Source organism: Ochlerotatus camptorhynchus, unplaced genomic scaffold (genome assembly GCF_037179485.1).
Source record: "Ochlerotatus camptorhynchus isolate MF236.1 unplaced genomic scaffold, CSIRO-AGI_Acam_v1.1 ptg000019l, whole genome shotgun sequence".
NCBI lineage: Eukaryota > Metazoa > Arthropoda > Insecta > Diptera > Culicidae > Ochlerotatus > Ochlerotatus camptorhynchus.
In genome coordinates, this window is record NW_027040511.1 from 551,048 (window position 1) to 570,001 (window position 18,954).

At 37.8% G+C, this 18,954-nt stretch overlaps 1 protein-coding gene across 1 annotated transcript; it reads right to left on the reverse strand.

Annotated features, from left to right (window-relative positions):
* Positions 1-9,842: 9,842 nt before the first annotated feature.
* mmy (UDP-N-acetylglucosamine pyrophosphorylase mmy) lies at positions 9,843-11,789 on the reverse strand. Its single transcript, XM_065223934.1, has one exon. It carries the CDS (start codon positions 11,556-11,558, stop codon positions 10,113-10,115), a length of 1,446 nt encoding a protein of 481 aa, XP_065080006.1. The 5' UTR covers positions 11,559-11,789; the 3' UTR covers positions 9,843-10,112.
* Between the last annotated feature and the right edge of the window lie 7,165 nt (positions 11,790-18,954).

Below are 18,954 nucleotides of genomic sequence, written 5' to 3' on the forward strand. Positions count from 1 at the left end.
CTAGTTCCCCTACTTCTACATATATGTATTGCAGTGTTGTGCATTTATGTAGTAGTGGTACAACTACACAAATAGCACCATGAACAGTTCGCTTGGTCTTTGATATTCACTCAACAACAGTGGTTGTGATGATTGAGTTGTGGACATTTTTTTTTTCTAATTAATACATAAGTTTAAAAAAAAAGTTATGCTACTATCCAATCACCACTTATTACCACCCATCATACATCATTTACCATTAAATTACTGTGCAAGTACCGTGTTAAATAATGTTCTTCTTTTAACTGGCTTTGACGCTCTTACGAGTTCAACAGCTATTAATTGAGAGCTTTCTATGCCAACCAATGCATGAATTTGTATATTGTGTGGCAAGTACAATGATACCTTATGCCCAGGGAAGTCGAGAAAATTTCCAATCCGAAAAATTAATGTAGGGTAAGGTGAGGCAAGATGGGTCATCTACTTGATTTATTTATTGTTTTTATTGAACTTGTTGATTTTGACAAACAAATAAATTGATAAATGTACTATCTGAACCATCTTGCCATTTTGCTTTATAACTGTGCCTTCACTGATTGAGCTAATTTAGTGCACCATTTCACGGAAAGTCATTTGGTGGTGTATACCATTTCGCAGAAAATTATAATGCGGTATGTACCAATTTGCGCTAAACCACATTGTTTAAATCATTTTAGGTGTTTTCTACAAACTTGGAAATACTGAGCTCAAAATCAGATTATTTTCAAACGATTTGGGCTAATATTACAATCGGAGTGACGTTTGGGCAATCGAGCCAGTGACATTCGGGTAAATGTTATAGAATCCTTTCAGGGTGGGCTCAGTTTTAAACGCCCAACTACTCACTGCTACTTCTATTTATAAGGTCCTCAAAAACTATGTCAAATTTGAAGGAATTTGGTTGCGGTCTGGATTTGTGCCATAATTTTAAAGTTACTATGAGAAAGCATAACAGAAAAGGATAGAAAGTATAGAGATTTTCACGTCCCGTTGTATTGATGAGATATGTGAGAGCGTGTTAGTGAAAATCCGAGGAAAATACATAACAAATCGCTATCAAACTAATTCATAATTTGTTTTTAGGCTAGTCAGAGGAAAATAATAAAAGACTTTACACGGCGATGCTCATAGCGGCGCCGGTGGTGTAGTGGTAAGCGTGATTACCTCTCATCCCAGTAGGCCTGGGTTCAATCCCAGTCGGCGCCGCTGGGATGTTCTGAGGCATAACATCTCTGATCACGCCTGATCAGGGAAGTAAAGCCGTTGGTCCCGGTTCATGAGTTTGATCGGTCGATAGGTAGGGTCCAAGTGTGGGAGCTGTGCCTCTCTAGGTCTGTAGCATTTTGGTGCTCAGCACGGAAAACAAGATCGACGGAAAACTAATCGAGGAACAAATAGAAAGAAACGGCGATGCTCCCGCTAGTGTGCATGCGGTACACGTCACTAATCTCTATTAATTTGCTTGTCCTAAATGCACACATTTTTTTAATATTACCCATACCTATTATCTTATTTGTACAAACAACTAACACAAGCTATCACCCATATTCTTGTTTTCGTTCGATCCATTCGAACCATACAAAAAAACAGTTCAAACGAAAACAAGAATATGTATATTAGCGGCGCCGGTGGTGTAGTGGTAAGCGTGATTGCCTCTCACCCCAAAGGGCCTGGGTTGAATCCCTGTAGGCGCCGCCGGGATTTTCTGAGGTATAAAATCTCTGATCACGCTGGAAGTAAAGCCATTGGTCCCCGGTCCATGAAGTTGATGGATCGATAGGTAGGGTCCAGGTGTGAGAGCTGTCTCCCTGGCGTCGTGCTACCGAAACTCAGTACGGAAAACAAGATTGATAATCTAATCCAGATATTTCAGGAAATTGGAACTCCGTTCATAGTGACTATGTGACTACTACAAGGTTTCAAAAAGGAAGCTCTGGGCTTATGTGGAAATATTATAAGTGGAGTTTTAGAAGCCTTAGGAGAAATCTTTCAAATAAGAAGAGAAAATATCTAAACTATTCTGCAGTATGCTGCAAATAACAAGAAGAATTCTTCCTTTAGCAGAAATACTTGTGTCATCGGCGAACAAAGATTTGTGGCAACCCTGAGACAAATCAGGGAGGTCCGAAGTGAAAATGTCATACAATATAGGCCAAAGAATGGTACCCCGAGGAACTCCTGCTCTAAGAGGTAGTCGTGCAGATGTGGAATTTTGATAATTTACCTGCAGAGTTCTGTCAGTTAACTAATTTTGAACTTATTTCATGACATAGAGAGGCAAATTATTGTTTTACAATTTGGCAATCAATCCTTTACACTGTCGAATCATTTTTCTATGTCTAGAAGAGCAACTCCAGTTGAGCAGCCTTCAGATTTGTTTGAACGAATTAAATTGGTAACTCTAAATAGTTGATGAGTAGTTGAATGCCTATGGCAAAATCCAAACTGCTCATCTGCAAAAAATGACTTCGTATTGATGTGAAGCATCATTCTATTTAAAATTATCTTTTCGAAAAGTTTACTTATTGAAGAAAGCAAACTTATTGGACGGTAGCTAGAAGCTTCGGCTGGATTTATATCCGGTTTTAAAATTGGAACAACTTTTGCATTTTCCATTTATCAGGAAAGTATGCCAAATGGAAACATCTGTTAAATAGTTGTACCAAGAAAGACAAGGTACTCTCTGGGAGTTTTTTTTATGAGGATATAGAAAATTCCATCATCACCTGGAGCTTTCATATTATGAAATTTTTTAGTTATAAACCTTACTTCGTCCAAATCAGCCCCCCAGGAATCATCAAAAATATTTTCCCGGGAGAAAATATTCAGATAATCCCGAGCAACCTGATTCTCATTAGGACTAGTAAGACCCAAACTGAAATTATGGGAACTCTCAAATTGCTTAGCAAGTTTCTGAGCTTTTTCCAAATTTGTGATCAAAATGTTAGGCTTTTGAGGTTTTTTTCAAAGTTTTTGTGAGTTTCCAGAAGGGTTTGTAACTCGGGTCTAATTTAGAAGCATTATTTTCAAAAGTTTTGTTTCTCAGGACAGAGAATCGCTTTTTAATTCGTTTTTGCAAATCCCCCCAGATACCTTTCATGGCAAGATCGCGTGTTCTTTGATATTGCCTCATACGGACATTTTTAAGACGGATCAAGAGTTGAAGATCGTCTTCTATTATAATTGAATCGAATTTTGGTACTGAGGCAGCTCTTGCTTTAACTATAGAAGTAGTCAGAGATTCAAGAGTATAATTAACATCATCTTTGGTTTGCAAAGGAATGTTTGGATCAAAGCTATATTCCATAAATGTTCGATATTGCTCCCTATCAGCTTCATGGTAATTGAAAGTAGAGCTGTTGGGATTAGAAATTATGTCTTGGGATATTTGAAAAGTTACTGGAAGGTGATCAGAACCGAAGTCAGCATGGGTAACCAATTGGCTACAAAGTTGACATGAATCATAAAATCAATAGTTGAGGGATTTCTTGCTGAAGAAAACCATGTTGGGCTGTTTGGATATTGAATAGTGTAATAACCTGCAGAACAATCATCAAACAGAATATTACCATTGGAATTGCTTTGAGCATTATTCCATGAGCGGTGTTTTGCATTAAAATCACGAATAATGAAGAATTTAGACCTGACGGGTAAGTTTCTGTAGGTCACACTTGAGAAAATGCTTTTGCTGACCTACGCATTGTAATGGCAAATAGGCAGCTATAAACGTAAGTTGTCCAAATTTAATTTCAACAGACACTCCCAAAGTTTCAAAAACTTTGGTTTCAAACGAAGAAAGAATTTTATGTTTGATTCGTCTATGAACAATGATGGCAACGCCACCACATGCTCCATCAAGACGATCATTTCTATAAATGAAATAATTTGCGTCCCTTTTAACCTTATGGCCAGGTTTAAGGAACGTTTCAGTTATAACGGCAATATGCACGTTTTGAACTCTCAAAAAGTTAAATAGCTCGTCTTCATTATCTTTAAGAGATCGAGCATTCCAATTCAAAATATTTAATGATTTAAAATCCATTACTCAAAGTCATGACACACGCAGAAAAATGGATTTTTGTTTCAGGGCCTAATGTATTTTATTATTGATTCAAACATATTCTATCACTATTTAAAAAAAAAAACATAATTTTGAATCAACTGACTATACAACCGGTTTGTTGATTCCAAAACATTTTTCTTTGAACTAACCGAATAATATATTTGAATCAATACCAGAAATATATTAGGCCCTGAGCCAAAATTGTTCACAAATTTTATTCCAGTTTAAATAGCATCAAACATGGCGTTAGTTTTAAGCATATCAGTAATCATGTCAATTAATGATTTCTTTAAAAATTCCATTTTAGGAACAGTAATGCTTCCTAAGTCAAAATTATTAAAAATGTTGTTATAATTATGTTAACTAGTATTTTGATTTCTACCCGGTGCAATAGCAGCTCCATTTATTCGCTGAACATTGTTAGCAGCGAGGGGAGCAGGTATAGATGAAGAATTTGAAGCAGGGGTGATATTTGTACCTACGACTGTACGGTTGTACGGGCTGCTCAATATTCAATAAAAGCTTGCTTGAAACTGAATACCTATCAGCACTCCCGATCGTCCCAAGGTCCAGTGGGAATCATTAATTCATTCATCGTTGTTTTACATGAGACCAATTCTACAACTTCACCTCTCCAATTTCCAAGAAAAGGATGCTGGGACAGAACAGAAGTGGAACTTCGGATCAAAAAGTGGCACCATTTTTCATTGGAGAACACTAGCACACCTAGCTAGGCATCTTTTGCCTGCATTAAGATAGGCAACATACTATATATTGTGAGTGCGAATAGAAAGCCCGTGTGGAACGCTACCACAACAGACAAACGTACCACTTTTTGATTCACCGATTTGTGTCATGCATTTAGCTGGCATGTAGAAATTTTTGGTTCCGTTATCCCATCCTTGGCATTTACGGCACTGGGTAAGGTTTTGGAAATTTCCTCCAATCTTCCTAAAGTGTTCCCTCTTCACTCGGACATGGAGCATAAGGCTAGCTTTTTCGAAGGCCTTAAGGTTGTTTAGTTAACTAGACTTGAAGTGAACTAATTAAAAATCATTAGAAATCCCGTTGTGCGAATTACCAGGACGGGATTTCATTTTCATTTTGATTACTTGGACTGGCACAACTCCAAGTAATTTTGCCAGTTCATCTTTGATCTGATCCAGGGATTCACCACAGGGCAGACCTTTCATGACAACCTTGAACACACGTTCAGTTTTGGTATCGTAAGTAAAAAAATTGTGCTGCTTCTCAGTAAGATACTTGAGGAGACGTTTGAATCCGTCCAAGGTTTCAGCCAATACACGGAATCCACCCCGACGGCCAATTTGCAGTGAAAACTTGAATTTCACGAAGTTCAAAAGTTCCGTGCGAAGAGCATGGAAATCGGAAGTGGTTGTCACAATAGGGGGAACCTTTTCCTTCTTAGCATTAAGAATTAGAATTTTTCCTGGACGATGGATCATTCTCATCATCCGTGAGCAAATCAAATTTCATCGGAAGGGGGCTCAAGAGATTGCCCTTTTCTTTTGCGTTTAGGCGCCATGGCGGCAGTTAAACTTTTATCCAAATCGACTTTCAAGCAGATTATTATAAGAATAAGAAGGATTGTAGAGGAATTTTCCAAATCAATTTCCAAGCATTATTACCTTCAAACAAGGATCGTTCCTCTTCGAAGAGTCGAACAAGGTTTGAAATTTACAGGTGTATTGAGCACTGAAAAGTGCTGTTTAGATTTGTTGTAGCTTTAGGTAGCAGTAACACTTCCTTCAGCAAAAAGCAAATAGATCCGCACGGCAAGAGAGCACGATGCGGACTGAACCTTATTGATGCAGCGGCTTTTCATATTTGACATCCTGAATAACAACGTAGACTGCCGGTACCGCTGAACAACATTCATCTCAACATTCCAGGCAGAACAACTCGACACGCTGATTTTCTCCACCTTCATGTGCACCGCACTCTCTTTGGACAGAACAATCCGTTTGATGTTTGTTTTCGTCGTTTTAATGAATGTTTATCAATTTTGATTTTAATATTTTCAAGATAATAAAGAAATAGTAAGAGTATTATCTGTCTGAAAATAAATAAATATTAACAGTAAGAATTCTTCCCATGAACATTTTTCAAGGCGAAATTTAGAATCTTGGAAATGTTTCACTATCCCTTATTTTGTGTATTTTTTCAGTTGCTTATTGATGATAAAAAAATCTAATTGCGAAATCACAAAACTCTAAAAACAAAATAAGTCTTAGACTCAAATTAAATGTTAAAACTTTGCAAGCATTATAAATCTTAGAAATTTTACCAATTCGCTTTTCTTAAGATTTCTGTGAGTGTAGACCACGGACTGTTAAAATACTTTTTCGCTCCGAAATCTCCAAGCATTTTTACTAGATCTCATTTGTATCAAAAACAAGATTTCTAAAACAATTTCTTATTTCAAATCTCATTGTTTACAATTCAATCTAATGACCCTTCAGTTGACTTACACCATAGAGGTAACTCTAAGACCACTGGGTCCCGAAGAAAATCATTATTATTTTTGGCTCACTCAGTACCAGAACAACGGTCCCAAGCAGTCCCAAGCTATTTCACTCACCCCTGCATGTTCTGCATGAATCCACACACCCCTGATGTTATCTGTCAAACTTTCATAGCGAATCAAAACAAACATAGTGTAGTAATAGAATTTCAACTAGAATAGGGTACGTTAATCGTTTGCTTGGGACCAATAGGCTACTAAAGTGGTGAGCCAATTTAAAATCGTTAGTTTCGTATTGATTGTTGCTTACACGCTGGACTGACTGATTCGTACTTATTATTTGCCCTTCTTTTGGACATGAGCAGTTCATTTTTCGTGTTTTATTACACCCAACGGCATTATGCCAAACGACATCTTTTCGGTGTATCCGTTTTTAACTGCAATTTCTTCAAAATAAACGGGAATATCCCATTTGGCATAATGTCTATGCCACCATTTGGTATAACTGCCGTTTGGAATAATGGCGATTTGGCATTAAGGGAAATAAATACATATTTGGCAGATCATCGTTCAAAAGAAGGGAAAATGCCCATTAAATAATTATTTTCAATGGGGCAAGTGAACGTTTGTGAACGACTTAATGCCAGATTTTAGAAAGTTTTGCCGCTTTAAATGCCTCATGGTTGCGTAAAGTACATTAAAAAATCACATGTTTGTGCCCAGATATTGTCAGAACTTGGCATTAGGGTCGAATTTTTTCGAGGCTTTTGTCACATTCTGCTCCATTTATGATTGTTCAAAATATATAAATGCTTTTTAGACATTTGTGAATGCTTACATGGGTTTGGAACCCCGATGACGTACCATAGGCTGATATCCCCTAAAAAAAATTTCAAGATATACCCAATCATACCCTGAAATAAAATTATCCCTCCACTATTGACATTTTCTTGTTCTACGCGCACAGGTACAAATGATATAATTTGGGTACACGACGTTAGGCATACGGTCGTTAGGCATATCGATGTTAGGTATACGGACGTTAGGCATACGAACGATAGGCATAATGGACGTTAGGCATAATGGGCGTTAGGCATAATCTACCCGATGAATTCCAGACGGACGATAATGGGGACCTTCTATTGTTTGCTGACATCGGCGACAATAATGAAAGAGCCTTAAAACTAGCGACGTCTTGGACAGGCAAAGTAATGGGTTGCAGATGGTACGTTTGCCACAGTTTCTTGTTTGTTTCGGCAACTCGTGACTGTTAATGGAAGTATCGCTGCCTCACATCAGCAGACGGTTCCGCTAATTTTCATTCAACAGACAACAAAAACAGAATCATTGTAACGAAAAGTATGGGAGTAAATCCTGGAAGCAGCAGGTATGTTTTTTGTTATTGAATGAAAAACCACAGAATTCACCATTCTTCATTACATGAGCTGTTCTTTGGCATCATCTTTTATTCAACTTAGCTGTTTTATTGTTATTGAATGAAAAATCACAGAATTCACCATTCTTTATTCCATGAGCTGTTCTTTGAGGAAAACCTTTTCTTCTTTGCCAATTGCAATATGTTTTTAAGAATATATTACAACAAATGTGTGATTTTTTTTTTATTTCTAGATGCGATTGATTTCAAGATATAGTTCAAAACTATGCCAGATTAACCGCTATCGCTACTAGTCTTGGATCTAAGTAAATATCTAGCTACTTCACTTATGGTATGATACATAATGGATTCCAAACTGTGGTTATTAAATAAAGTATGTTTGTATAACTTGTATCATCTTTTATTCAACGCTTAGTCTAATTTAAACATTGTTTACCATGCTCGAAACAGGTTTCTAGAGTTGAACAGCAGCAAGTATTTTATGCCTAACGTCCATTATGCCTAAGGTCCGTATGCCTAACGTATTTATGCCTAATGGGGTACACTCATATAATTTATCATCTCGAAACAAACTTTTGCCTGTAGCTCTTCGAAAACGTCACCAATTCTTGTGATATTTTTGGGGAAGTCTGCCCTGCCTAACAAGGACCATAACAATGAGTTTTATTTTGCACGGGCTACGAAAATCTCAAAACAAACTTTTGCCCTAGCTTACTCTAACTTCTCGAGCACATAGAAAAAATACGTACTAACCATAAATGCAAAACTGTCCCATTTACTTAGGAAATCAAGAAGAAATGTAACTGTTATGCGTTTACGGGCAGAGTACGTAACAATAGTTGCCAATCGATAGATTATTTTCGCTAAAAAATCACATGGGACCGTAGGCATTTGTTTTGGGCATTTGAAAAAAAAAAAAAATATGTCGAGAGTTTTCCACAGCCACGTTATCGTTGCCGGAATCTATAAATGAGTACATACATCGTTGATCGTGTTCTCGTTATCGTCAAGCATTGCATTTCACCGAAACAAAATTGCGCACTTACGTAAGTGTACACTATGCAATAACCGAATTAATGATCAATATCTATAACAACTCGATCTGACTGAAGAAGGAGGACGTAGCATCATCACTTTTTTTCTACCGTGACGCAACCAACCTCACAAATTTGAAACTGGAACTTTTGCCGGAACGTTATAATCGCCGCGGCATTCCTGCGCTTTGCTTCTCGCAACCAAACCGGTTCTGTACATAGGATTAAGATAAATAAAAGCAAAAGTTGTGTGCAAAACGAGGGATGGATTGTTTGAAGCCCGTGATCTTTTGTTGCAATGCATTATGGTTCGTGACATTAAAACCAAATCACGATCGAACTGTGGTGCATTGTATATTTCGGGGAATGTGATTGTAAAAATACAAATTTAAGCAATGTTTCATACAGCAAGATCAGATTTATTATGCGAAGACTCAAGAAGAGACCATAATTATATACAACAAATTAAGCAAATATAAACAAAAGCAATACAATTTGATTTTTTTAACGATGCAGATCTATAGGCGTGTAGCAATCGTTTCTCAATAATAAATCATAAGAATCTATTTTTCCTCGGTAACAACAATAGCTTGCATCGAGGCCACCGAGAAGCTGTTCACTTTCAATTCAAACCGGTATCAAGAGCGGAAAAACTAGTAGCGTAGCATTTTAAGTTTTCAAATTGGACACGTAACGAATTGCCTTTCTCTTGAATGGCACACGGTTGGCAACACCTAACAAAAAGGAATGGTCTCTATAGCTTGCTCGGTTTGAGACGATTGCTTATTTTGTGGTTTATTTTCGTAAGCAAGCCTTTGCATTTTACACTAGGTTTGTTTTTCTGCCTTCATTGCACTTAATAATGGTCAGTCATTAGACTTCCTAGTACATGATAACGTACGTAAGGGATCTAGAGCAGCGGTTTGTAGCCAATTGGACTTCAATGTAAACCACTGAGCCACAATAACCACTGATCTGGATTATCTATTAAAAGAAATGTTATATATTGCAAAATATCTTAATTGCCTAAATAGTTTTATTCGTCCTAGTAAAAAGTACGTGTTTCATAAAATAAGTATAAAATACAAGCTGTGCTGTACTCATTGTAGAACTGCTTCATTTATCACCATTCGCCACTTTTTCCTCATCTGCCATCAGGTGCACCGGACTAACCAAGGTCTTTCCGTGTATTATGACCTTCAATCCTTCTCCGCTATATGATAAAAGTGGAGAAATTTCGCACTCTTCACCATTCACAGTTCCGCCAGCAGTTTCGATGTATCTCTTATGCAGCTTGTAAATATCGGCTCGGGCCGTACTAGCACAGTCCTTACCGGCGCTATCTGCGTTTTTTAGAGCACTGAACTCTTCATCTCGTGGAACTTCAACTGTGACAAAATGCTCCGCAAATTGGAACACATCAAACACGAACTTTTCAATTTTTATTCCATTGAGTTTATCCGGGGTGCAACGCGTTCCCGTTGAGTCAATGAATGGAATTTTCTTTTTAGCTACATGCAGCTTAAGATCCTTTTCAAATGTTGAACCAATTTTGCGCAGAAAACTGGTCGTGAAGAAGTGGTTGCAAATGTTACCAGCATTGAAAACCAATCGCCCGTCTTCTTTTTGAAGCTCGGCAGTCTTTTGGGTAATCTCACTATACTCCACTACTTGATACTTTCCATCAACCTGGCACACAACTCCGACGGCTTCGTTTGGATGAGACTTTTCGACAACCTTGGCAGCACAATCAGCTTTTTGTTCAGCACAATAACCGATGAAAACGGGATCGGCGACCTTTATCAATATGTTATCAACGCTGTGTGCATGTAAATATAACACGCCTCGTCGTTCCATGTCGTCCAGTATTCCACGATCGCGCAAAGCTCGATACAATCCTCCATTGCCATCGGGGGCCTTTGCGATTCGATGCTTCTCATCTAATAAAATCTTTCCCTCGAAATCGTAGCAAGGTAAGCTTCCCTGTTCAAACATCATTATGTCCTCTGCCTTCAGTCCGAAATAGTTGTTCTGTTCAAAGTATTTTCTTGTTGGAATCATGGTATGTTCACTGGTCATAATGTACCATGTAATACGCCCACTCTTTCCAGTCAGTTCAGCAGCGAGCCTTTGCAATTTCAAAATCCTCTCACCTTGGATACGAAACAGTGATTTATTGGACGGTAGACCCACGTTGAACATTCCTTTCGGATGAGCGAAGCCCAGTCTAGTTCCTTGTCCACCAGCCATTAGTAGTACGCCTACCCTTCCCTCGGCAATCTGTTTCAATCCTTCCTCATTGTATTTCTTCAGTTGATCTTCGTCCGTCCTAGAAATCGAAAGGTATTTGTCCTCACATACTGGTTTCATCTTATCGTCCAGTTTTTCATTTCCCTCCGTCAGTGACGATGTGGCACGTTCGAAAAACTCATTCACTTCCTCAAGATTCAATTCGTCTATGTCCTCCGTTAGTAGCCGTTTCTGCTCCTCGTTCAATTCCTCCCAATACTTGAGCAAGTGTTCCTGACGGTGCTTGGTCAGGTTCGTCTTCAGGGTATCCATGTTGGCCACCGCGACAATCAACAAAAATAAGCTTATACGCAACACTCAACAACAATTTATAAACGTTGGTAGCGATAAAAAACGATAATGTTACTTGCACCACACCCACGGTTGTATGCTTCCATCCAGCTGGGAGTGAAAGTTTAGACTGATGCACAACTTCGAATTGATTCGGAGGCTATCCCACAGAGACTTCGTTGCTGGCTGTAGTACAGAAACACAATCTCCTTCCTTCTTTCGTGTTTGGTATTTACCCCGCCGTTTTGCTACTCGGCTGGCTGTGGCAGATAAATAAAATTTGTGTTTACGTTTAAAGAATCTGACAGTTCTCTCTGTTCTCTTTTAACGCTCTGATGACACTCGGAGAATGAATCCGTCACGCTGGTTATTTTGTACGGAATGAACGAAATGAACCGAGAAAATGCCGACGTGTTGATGTACATCACGGTTATGAATGAAAATGAACTACCGTAATTATTTACTACCAAAACCGTTTTACGCATCAGGAATGTGTACACAAAGTACCGCTATCTCTGATTGGGTATGCGAGCGCATTCAAACCGTTTCATATGGCATCGTGTGAGTTTCGGTGTGTGTTTAGGGAATCAGTGAGGCTACGTTTTTGCCTGCGTTTCTATGGAGAGAGCTGCATTTTTGAAAACTCCGTAAATCGTAGAATCTCTGAACCGTCAAATATTTCCGTTAAAGAAACTGCTGTTTATATCAGTAATTTATTTGTTTACTGAGTGTTTAAGTATACTAGATTAATTCTAAATAAATTCATCAAAAAACTTGATACTACCAGTAAATGATTTTGGGTTCCATACGATATGTAGGGTTAAAATGATTCTATTTTTTACGATTTTTAGTTGGGGATTGAGGTTAACATGATTAACGCTTCCTGATGGTTCGGCCGGTTAGTGGCTCTCTTAGTGGCACGGATGCGTGTCTGGAGCTTTACAACAGGCAATGCTAGTGAATGTTTTTGCTTCAAAATCAGTGAAACATCTGGAAGTCGATGCAGGAGTGCATAAACTGTCCAATTTCGTGGCAGTTTCTGCACTCCTGCGTTGGCTTCCAGATGTTTCACTTATTTTCACAAAGGTTTTCTGTAATCACACAGAAATTTCCGAGGTCAAGTGCGCAAGGTGAAACGGAGTAGCATGACGCAAGCAAGTTGACTTACTGGTGAGGTCAGCAATGGTGAAATTTTGTTTGATGACTGTTCAGTAAAACATAATGAATACTGAAAACTCGGTACTCTATTTTACTGAGTTTTAGTCATTCACCGTACGCCGCTGTTATTTTTCGGAAAATGTACACACTTAGTTTTTTTTTGCCGAGATGGGCACCACCGAACAGCACGGCATTTCATTTTACTGTATCTCAGTGCATAATTTGCCGAGATTCAGCAAAATTTATGTTTGTTAGCTGAGGTCTCGGCAAAATTCCCGTTTGTATTCAGCTCGGCAAGTTTTCCACTAAGATCCAGCAAAATAAAATGCCGAGTTGCTCGGTGGTGCCCATCTTGGCAAAAAATCTAAGTGTGTAGTACTTGATATTACCGTATTCAGTAGCTTGTCGCAATAGTTACTGAACATCAGTAGTTTTATTGAGAATAGCTGAATGTTCGATTTTTTTTTGATTTACAGTTCTGTAAACTGTAAAAAAACCGAACAGGGAAGCCGTGATTAAGGGCGATGATTCAACAGCGGAAAAGTTAATATTTTTGCTGAAATTTTTCGAAAATAAAGCTGAAATGTTGCTTAATAGCATACTGAAAACCCGAAGTGATTGCATTTATTCTGATGTTCTAAAAAGTTAACAAAAATACCTTTTTTAGAGATCTCAACCTCTTAAGTGTGTTCAGAATCAAAGAATAAAAATACTTCAAATTTGAAATTTGCTTCTTGTTTTTTTTTTTTTTATATCTTGGAAGGTTTTCAGAGCATTGATTTTTTTTAAAGTCGAAATATGCTACTAATGCTATCGACACCAGGGAGGCAGCTCTTACACCTGGATCCTACCTATAGACTCATCAAACTCATGGACCTGGAACCAACGGATTTACTTCTCTCCGAAGGAAGACGTGCTCAGAGATTTTATGGAGTTGGTTGGAAATGCTATCGAATCTCTATGCTATAGAGATTTTATGCCTGAGAAAAACCCAAAAAGATTTTTTTAATCAGTCCAAACTTAAATGGATACATAATATTGCTTTTGAATTGTTGCTACAGGATGTGAAACATTTGTTTATAAGTTTCATAAACTTGCATTCTATATGAAAACTCTTTGAATGGTGGAATAAAATTTAAACACTTCAAATCAAAAATATAAATAATTTATCGTAAAATAAAATTTGTAGAACGTTTAAGCAATTTCGTCTGAGAATTTTGTAATAATTGTGGTGTCTTTAGCTGAATTGAAAATTTATGAAAATTATGATTCAACAATTTCAATTTGCGAATGTTAGGAAAGAGTACGCATACCCCAGGCTGGGAACCGTAGGTGTACAATCTTTAATGTTGACTGCATTATGAACGGTAATTTTCTTTTACCTTTAGCACAGCTTCAAAAATAGTGATAAATGAAAAAGTGTGTTTAAATAGCATATGTTAAGTAGCCTTTTTTTAAGTTTATTCGATTGAGCCTGTACAAATAAATTAATATATAAAAAAAAAAAAAAAGTAGCCTTTTTGCAGTGAACAAAAATGGTTTACAGTTAGGGAATGAAACCCAAACGATCCGCCCCGACGCCGCCAAACATCTTTCTTTCAACCATGCGCAGTCCCTCCGAGATTTACAATAGTAATAATAATAATAATTATAATTGTAAGCACTTTTTAGAACTGGTATCCTTTTTTCTTTCCTTTATTTAACGTCGGTCTCTGTCCCGCTATCTAGTGCCAATCACCGACGGACATAGATTGCCATCCATTAACGGCAATCGAATGTGCAGGAAGGCAGCTTCCACACCTGCGTAGGATATCGCACCCATTCAACACACATGGGCCGGGACCAACGGCTTTACTTTCCTTCCGAAGGAAGACGTGATCAGAGATTTGTATGCCTCAGAAAAATCCCACCGACCTCGGCTGGGATTGAACGCAGATCCATTGGGGTGAGAAAGCAGTCACGCTTATCACTACACCACCGGCGCCGGCTATCAGAACTGGTATCCAAAAGTTTGAATTATTTTTTTGCTTTTTACCCTTCTTACAAAGAAAGGTATACCTTCCTTGGAAAACCGACTTTCAATCCGAGGCCTGGAGGACCGAGTGCTATATACAGCTATCCCCCGAAGAACGCGTTACCCACAAAGTTCTACCCACCGTTTTTTCTCGGCGAATTTTCAACCAGTCGGTCTGATTTATTGCATGTGAGTAGTGTCAATGGAGAACTACCCGAGCAAAGTCCAGCATCAAAATGAAAGTATGTATATTGAAATCAAGTTTTGATATAAACATCAAACTGAAATTCTAATTTGATTTCAGTTCATGCAATTGACAAATTTTGTTTTTATTTTGCTGTACATTTGCTCTTCAAAAATATGTTGTTGCGGGTTTGATTTCATTGCCTTAGCATAACATCAAATTGAATACTTGTTTTGTTATCAACAGGAAAAATTGATATCAAATTGAGTTTTCAGTCTGCTCTCACTGATAGCAGAAATAATTTTCAATGTGATGTCACAGGAAGATTTTTTTGCTCTCAATTTTGATATTTTAACCGTTAAAACGACCAAAATTTAGATTTCAATTTGATCTCAGACTTTGCTCGGGCTGACTTTCAGAAAATTTTAAAAACAAACTTAGTATATATATTTTTTGCCCAGATACATTGTATGTAGTGGCTACACTGAGGCAAAAGAACGTAAGAATTCCATAAGAACTACTTATGCATTTTAGCTACAAAAAATCGGTATGGATTTCATTGCCTTATGAAAAATAATTGTAATTGTTCAGTGTATAGGCTGTGCCAACCGCTAAGTTGACTTATCTAGGGTCTAACCCCCTAGTCTATACACCTACTGTCCTTCCCGTTGCACTCGTCAGCTCGTGCGATACTCTAGGCACACATGGGTGGTCGTATCCGGGTCCTTCCCTGGGTAGGCTCGTGTCCGTCCAGGTTCTGGTACATTAACATATCTCTATGTTGAGCCTTATGAAATTCTTGAGTTGTGTCTACCCTTTAGGGGGGACATCTGTTGAGATCTCTAAAAAGGGGTATTTTTTGTAAATTTTTTTAGAACATTAGTATATATGCAATCACTACTACTGATTTTCAGTATGTTAATAATCAACATTTCAGACTTTTCGCAGACTATTCGATCAATTTGGATGATTCTTCTGTCCGCGATGTAAAAATTAATTACCTAAAATTACATAGGATTCGGATATTCCAATTTTTCGATGCTTTACGCACATTTGAGTAGCGATTTTTTCAACGAAAACTCGGACTCTTTTTTTTTGGACGACACCACGTCTGCGAATTTAGCAAAAGTCATATGTTGGATTTTAGATATTTTAATGAAGAACTCAAAACACTAATTCATTTTTCATTTTCATTTTCATTTTCAAGCACAGAAGGGGGTCATAGGGCCAGGTCTCCAGTAAAACATCACTGTCCATACAGCACAAGGGTAGAGGTAAAGATTTGGCACCACAGAATAATAATCACAGGGATCAATTGAATCCTGCTTAAGATGCCGGATAGGGAGGTATAGTGTTTCAAGTAGGGGATATTCGGAGGAACAGTAGTATTAGTAAAAGTTGGAGTGTAAACGTACAGAGGACCATGTTTTGCAATACCTGTAAATATTGTTTTATAATTTCATTTACTTGTGTTATTGATTAGTTTAGTGATGGATAATGTACTTACATTTTGTTATCTACTTAGCTGCTAAAATCCGTGGAAAGGCTCCTCTTCGCTGTCCGGAAGCAAAAATCCTTCGAATTCCGACAAATCATATTCAGACTCGATAAGTGCGTTGAATATTTTCTTTGTGCCGGTCTTGTATTCGCCACGGTTGTATGCCAATTCCTTCCAATACGCCGCTGTTGTGTTGCTTCTTTCGAAGTCCTGTTTGAGACTTGTTTTCCACGTGAAGCAGGGTCGTCCTAGTTTCTTTTTTCCATGCACGCGATAATTGAGAGCTTTCCCTAGTATTCCTTGGGATGTGTTCCTTACCACATGTCCAAAGTAATTTAGCCGCGCCACTCTAATTTTATTGTTGATCGTGTAGTTCCCCAGTTCTCTGACTGCAATATGTTGCGCTTTGTGAGTCATTGATAACAGTTTGTGGCGGTTGTTCTGGGCTTTCATTGGTGAATGCCTCAGGACGCTGTCTTGCTTCAAAACTAAGAACCTTTAGAGCTTCGAGCATGGTGGTTTCCATTATACGGAGAGAATTTCTGTTGCTTTTGAGAACAGTCTCAACTTCCATTGAGTAAGTCATAATCGGAGTTAATATTCTTGAAATACTTGACTTGAATGAAACATTGCCATTTCCAGACTTCGTGTTGTTAGTTTTCTTGAAAGTCTTGTGCTTAATGCTTGATTTGTCTTTCGCTTCGTATGTGTTAGAATTGACTTTATAAATAGATAAAAAAAAACAAAAACAAACACAACGCTTCCCGCCCACAAGCTGTAGACCGAGTGCAGAATCTTTGTGATGATACTTTCCAAACGTGCAAATCCATGGAAATAAATCCAATTCAATAAAGGATTGATTTCCACTGCGACTTAATGCAGCATTCCTACTAAAATATCAAATGCTGTGCTTAATCATTTATTATTAGTACAGAGCAACAAACAATGTACGGTAATAATTAATCTGTTAATATGCTTTTATAAGCAGGTTCAACTGCACCTTTGGTAAGCATCAACACTGATCTGGCAACACTAGTGTGCATCTTTCCAATGTGGTAAAGATCCAGATCAACCCTGGGACCTGTTAGCCTAATTAAACTACCTCAAGGTTTTGCCAAAGCCCAGGGAATGAAGAACTCAAAACACTAATTATTTCTTTTCTCCGATGTTTCAGTGCTTACAACGCTGTCCCGCAAGCGACAAAAACAACACGACAGCGGAAAAAAAATGATATTTTGGGCTGAAAACTCGAAGTGATGGCATTTATTCTAATGTTCTATTACCGCAAGTTTTGCTGTAGTCCCATGCCTCCCACCCAAAAGAAATTCACACCTTTTCCTATTCTGCGCGGTGTGTGAGGTGAGGTGACTCACTATCACCAGTGAAATGAAAGCGAGTCACCTCATTTCACACGCCACACCGAAAAGACCTGACTAATCAGTGGTACTGTGTAATTTTGCTTTCTTATAATGTTAAATTAATGTTGATATCAACCAAGTCTATCGTAAACAGTAGCTTAACGATATCTGTTGCTGATTTACCTCAGCTTGTCCTGGTTATAAAATCGCAGACGGCGAACCGCGATGATACAGTCCTTATCAGCTTTGATTTTCTTATATGAACAAGAATTTCCGCTTATTGCTGTTATCATTCGAGTACCTACTTTGGCTTGTTTTAGTCTAGCTGTGAAGCCAATGAAATGAGGTAATATTTTCCAACAGCCCGTGTTTTTACAAATAATAATGAATAACAAAATCAGATTAGCACTCAAAGTTATTTTGGACTACCAAATTACAATAAGATTGTAGGGCTGTAGGTTTTATTAGTGTCTAGGATTTCACAGCTTAATGCAGGCTACATTCAATAGCGTATTGTAGTTATCTTGATATTGATATTTTTATATATGTACATGGTTTCCATTAAAAAGTTAAACATTTGAGTGCTCAAGATAGCCTTTATCAAGGTTGTCAGATCGTTTTCCGCCAAGCCTCGATTAATGTTTCTTGCAACTTTGTTGGAACCTGAAACTTGGTTAAGTGAAGGTTTCCATCAAGACTCAAGAGAGTGAAGTTGAACAACATGGTGGGTTCCTTACCTTTTCCTTTCTAGAAGGTTTGTTGTTGTTTTGAGATGCAAAAATGTATCATTGAAAAAGGTGCTAGAACAAAAGATGTTCCATACGGTCTAAAATTAAATACATTTTGTCGCGAATGAAACCATGAAAATTTATTTCAAATTTGAGTTAGACCCTGAGAAAAAAAAAATCAAAAAAAAAACGAGCACTAGTGCCATAGCTGGTTCACTTACCCTACTTTGTTCATAGGAAACTTTGCATTACAGATCATATCAACAAAAGACGAGGGGAGGATACACATACAAAAATAACAATTGAGAAGGATATGAAACTAGACTGATGCAAAATTTGAAATTTTTGCTCCACAGTGCTAAAACGGTTTCAAATCAGGTCATGATTAGCCTCCCAAAATTTAAACTCATTTGGTTAGAAACTGACTTGGCACAAACT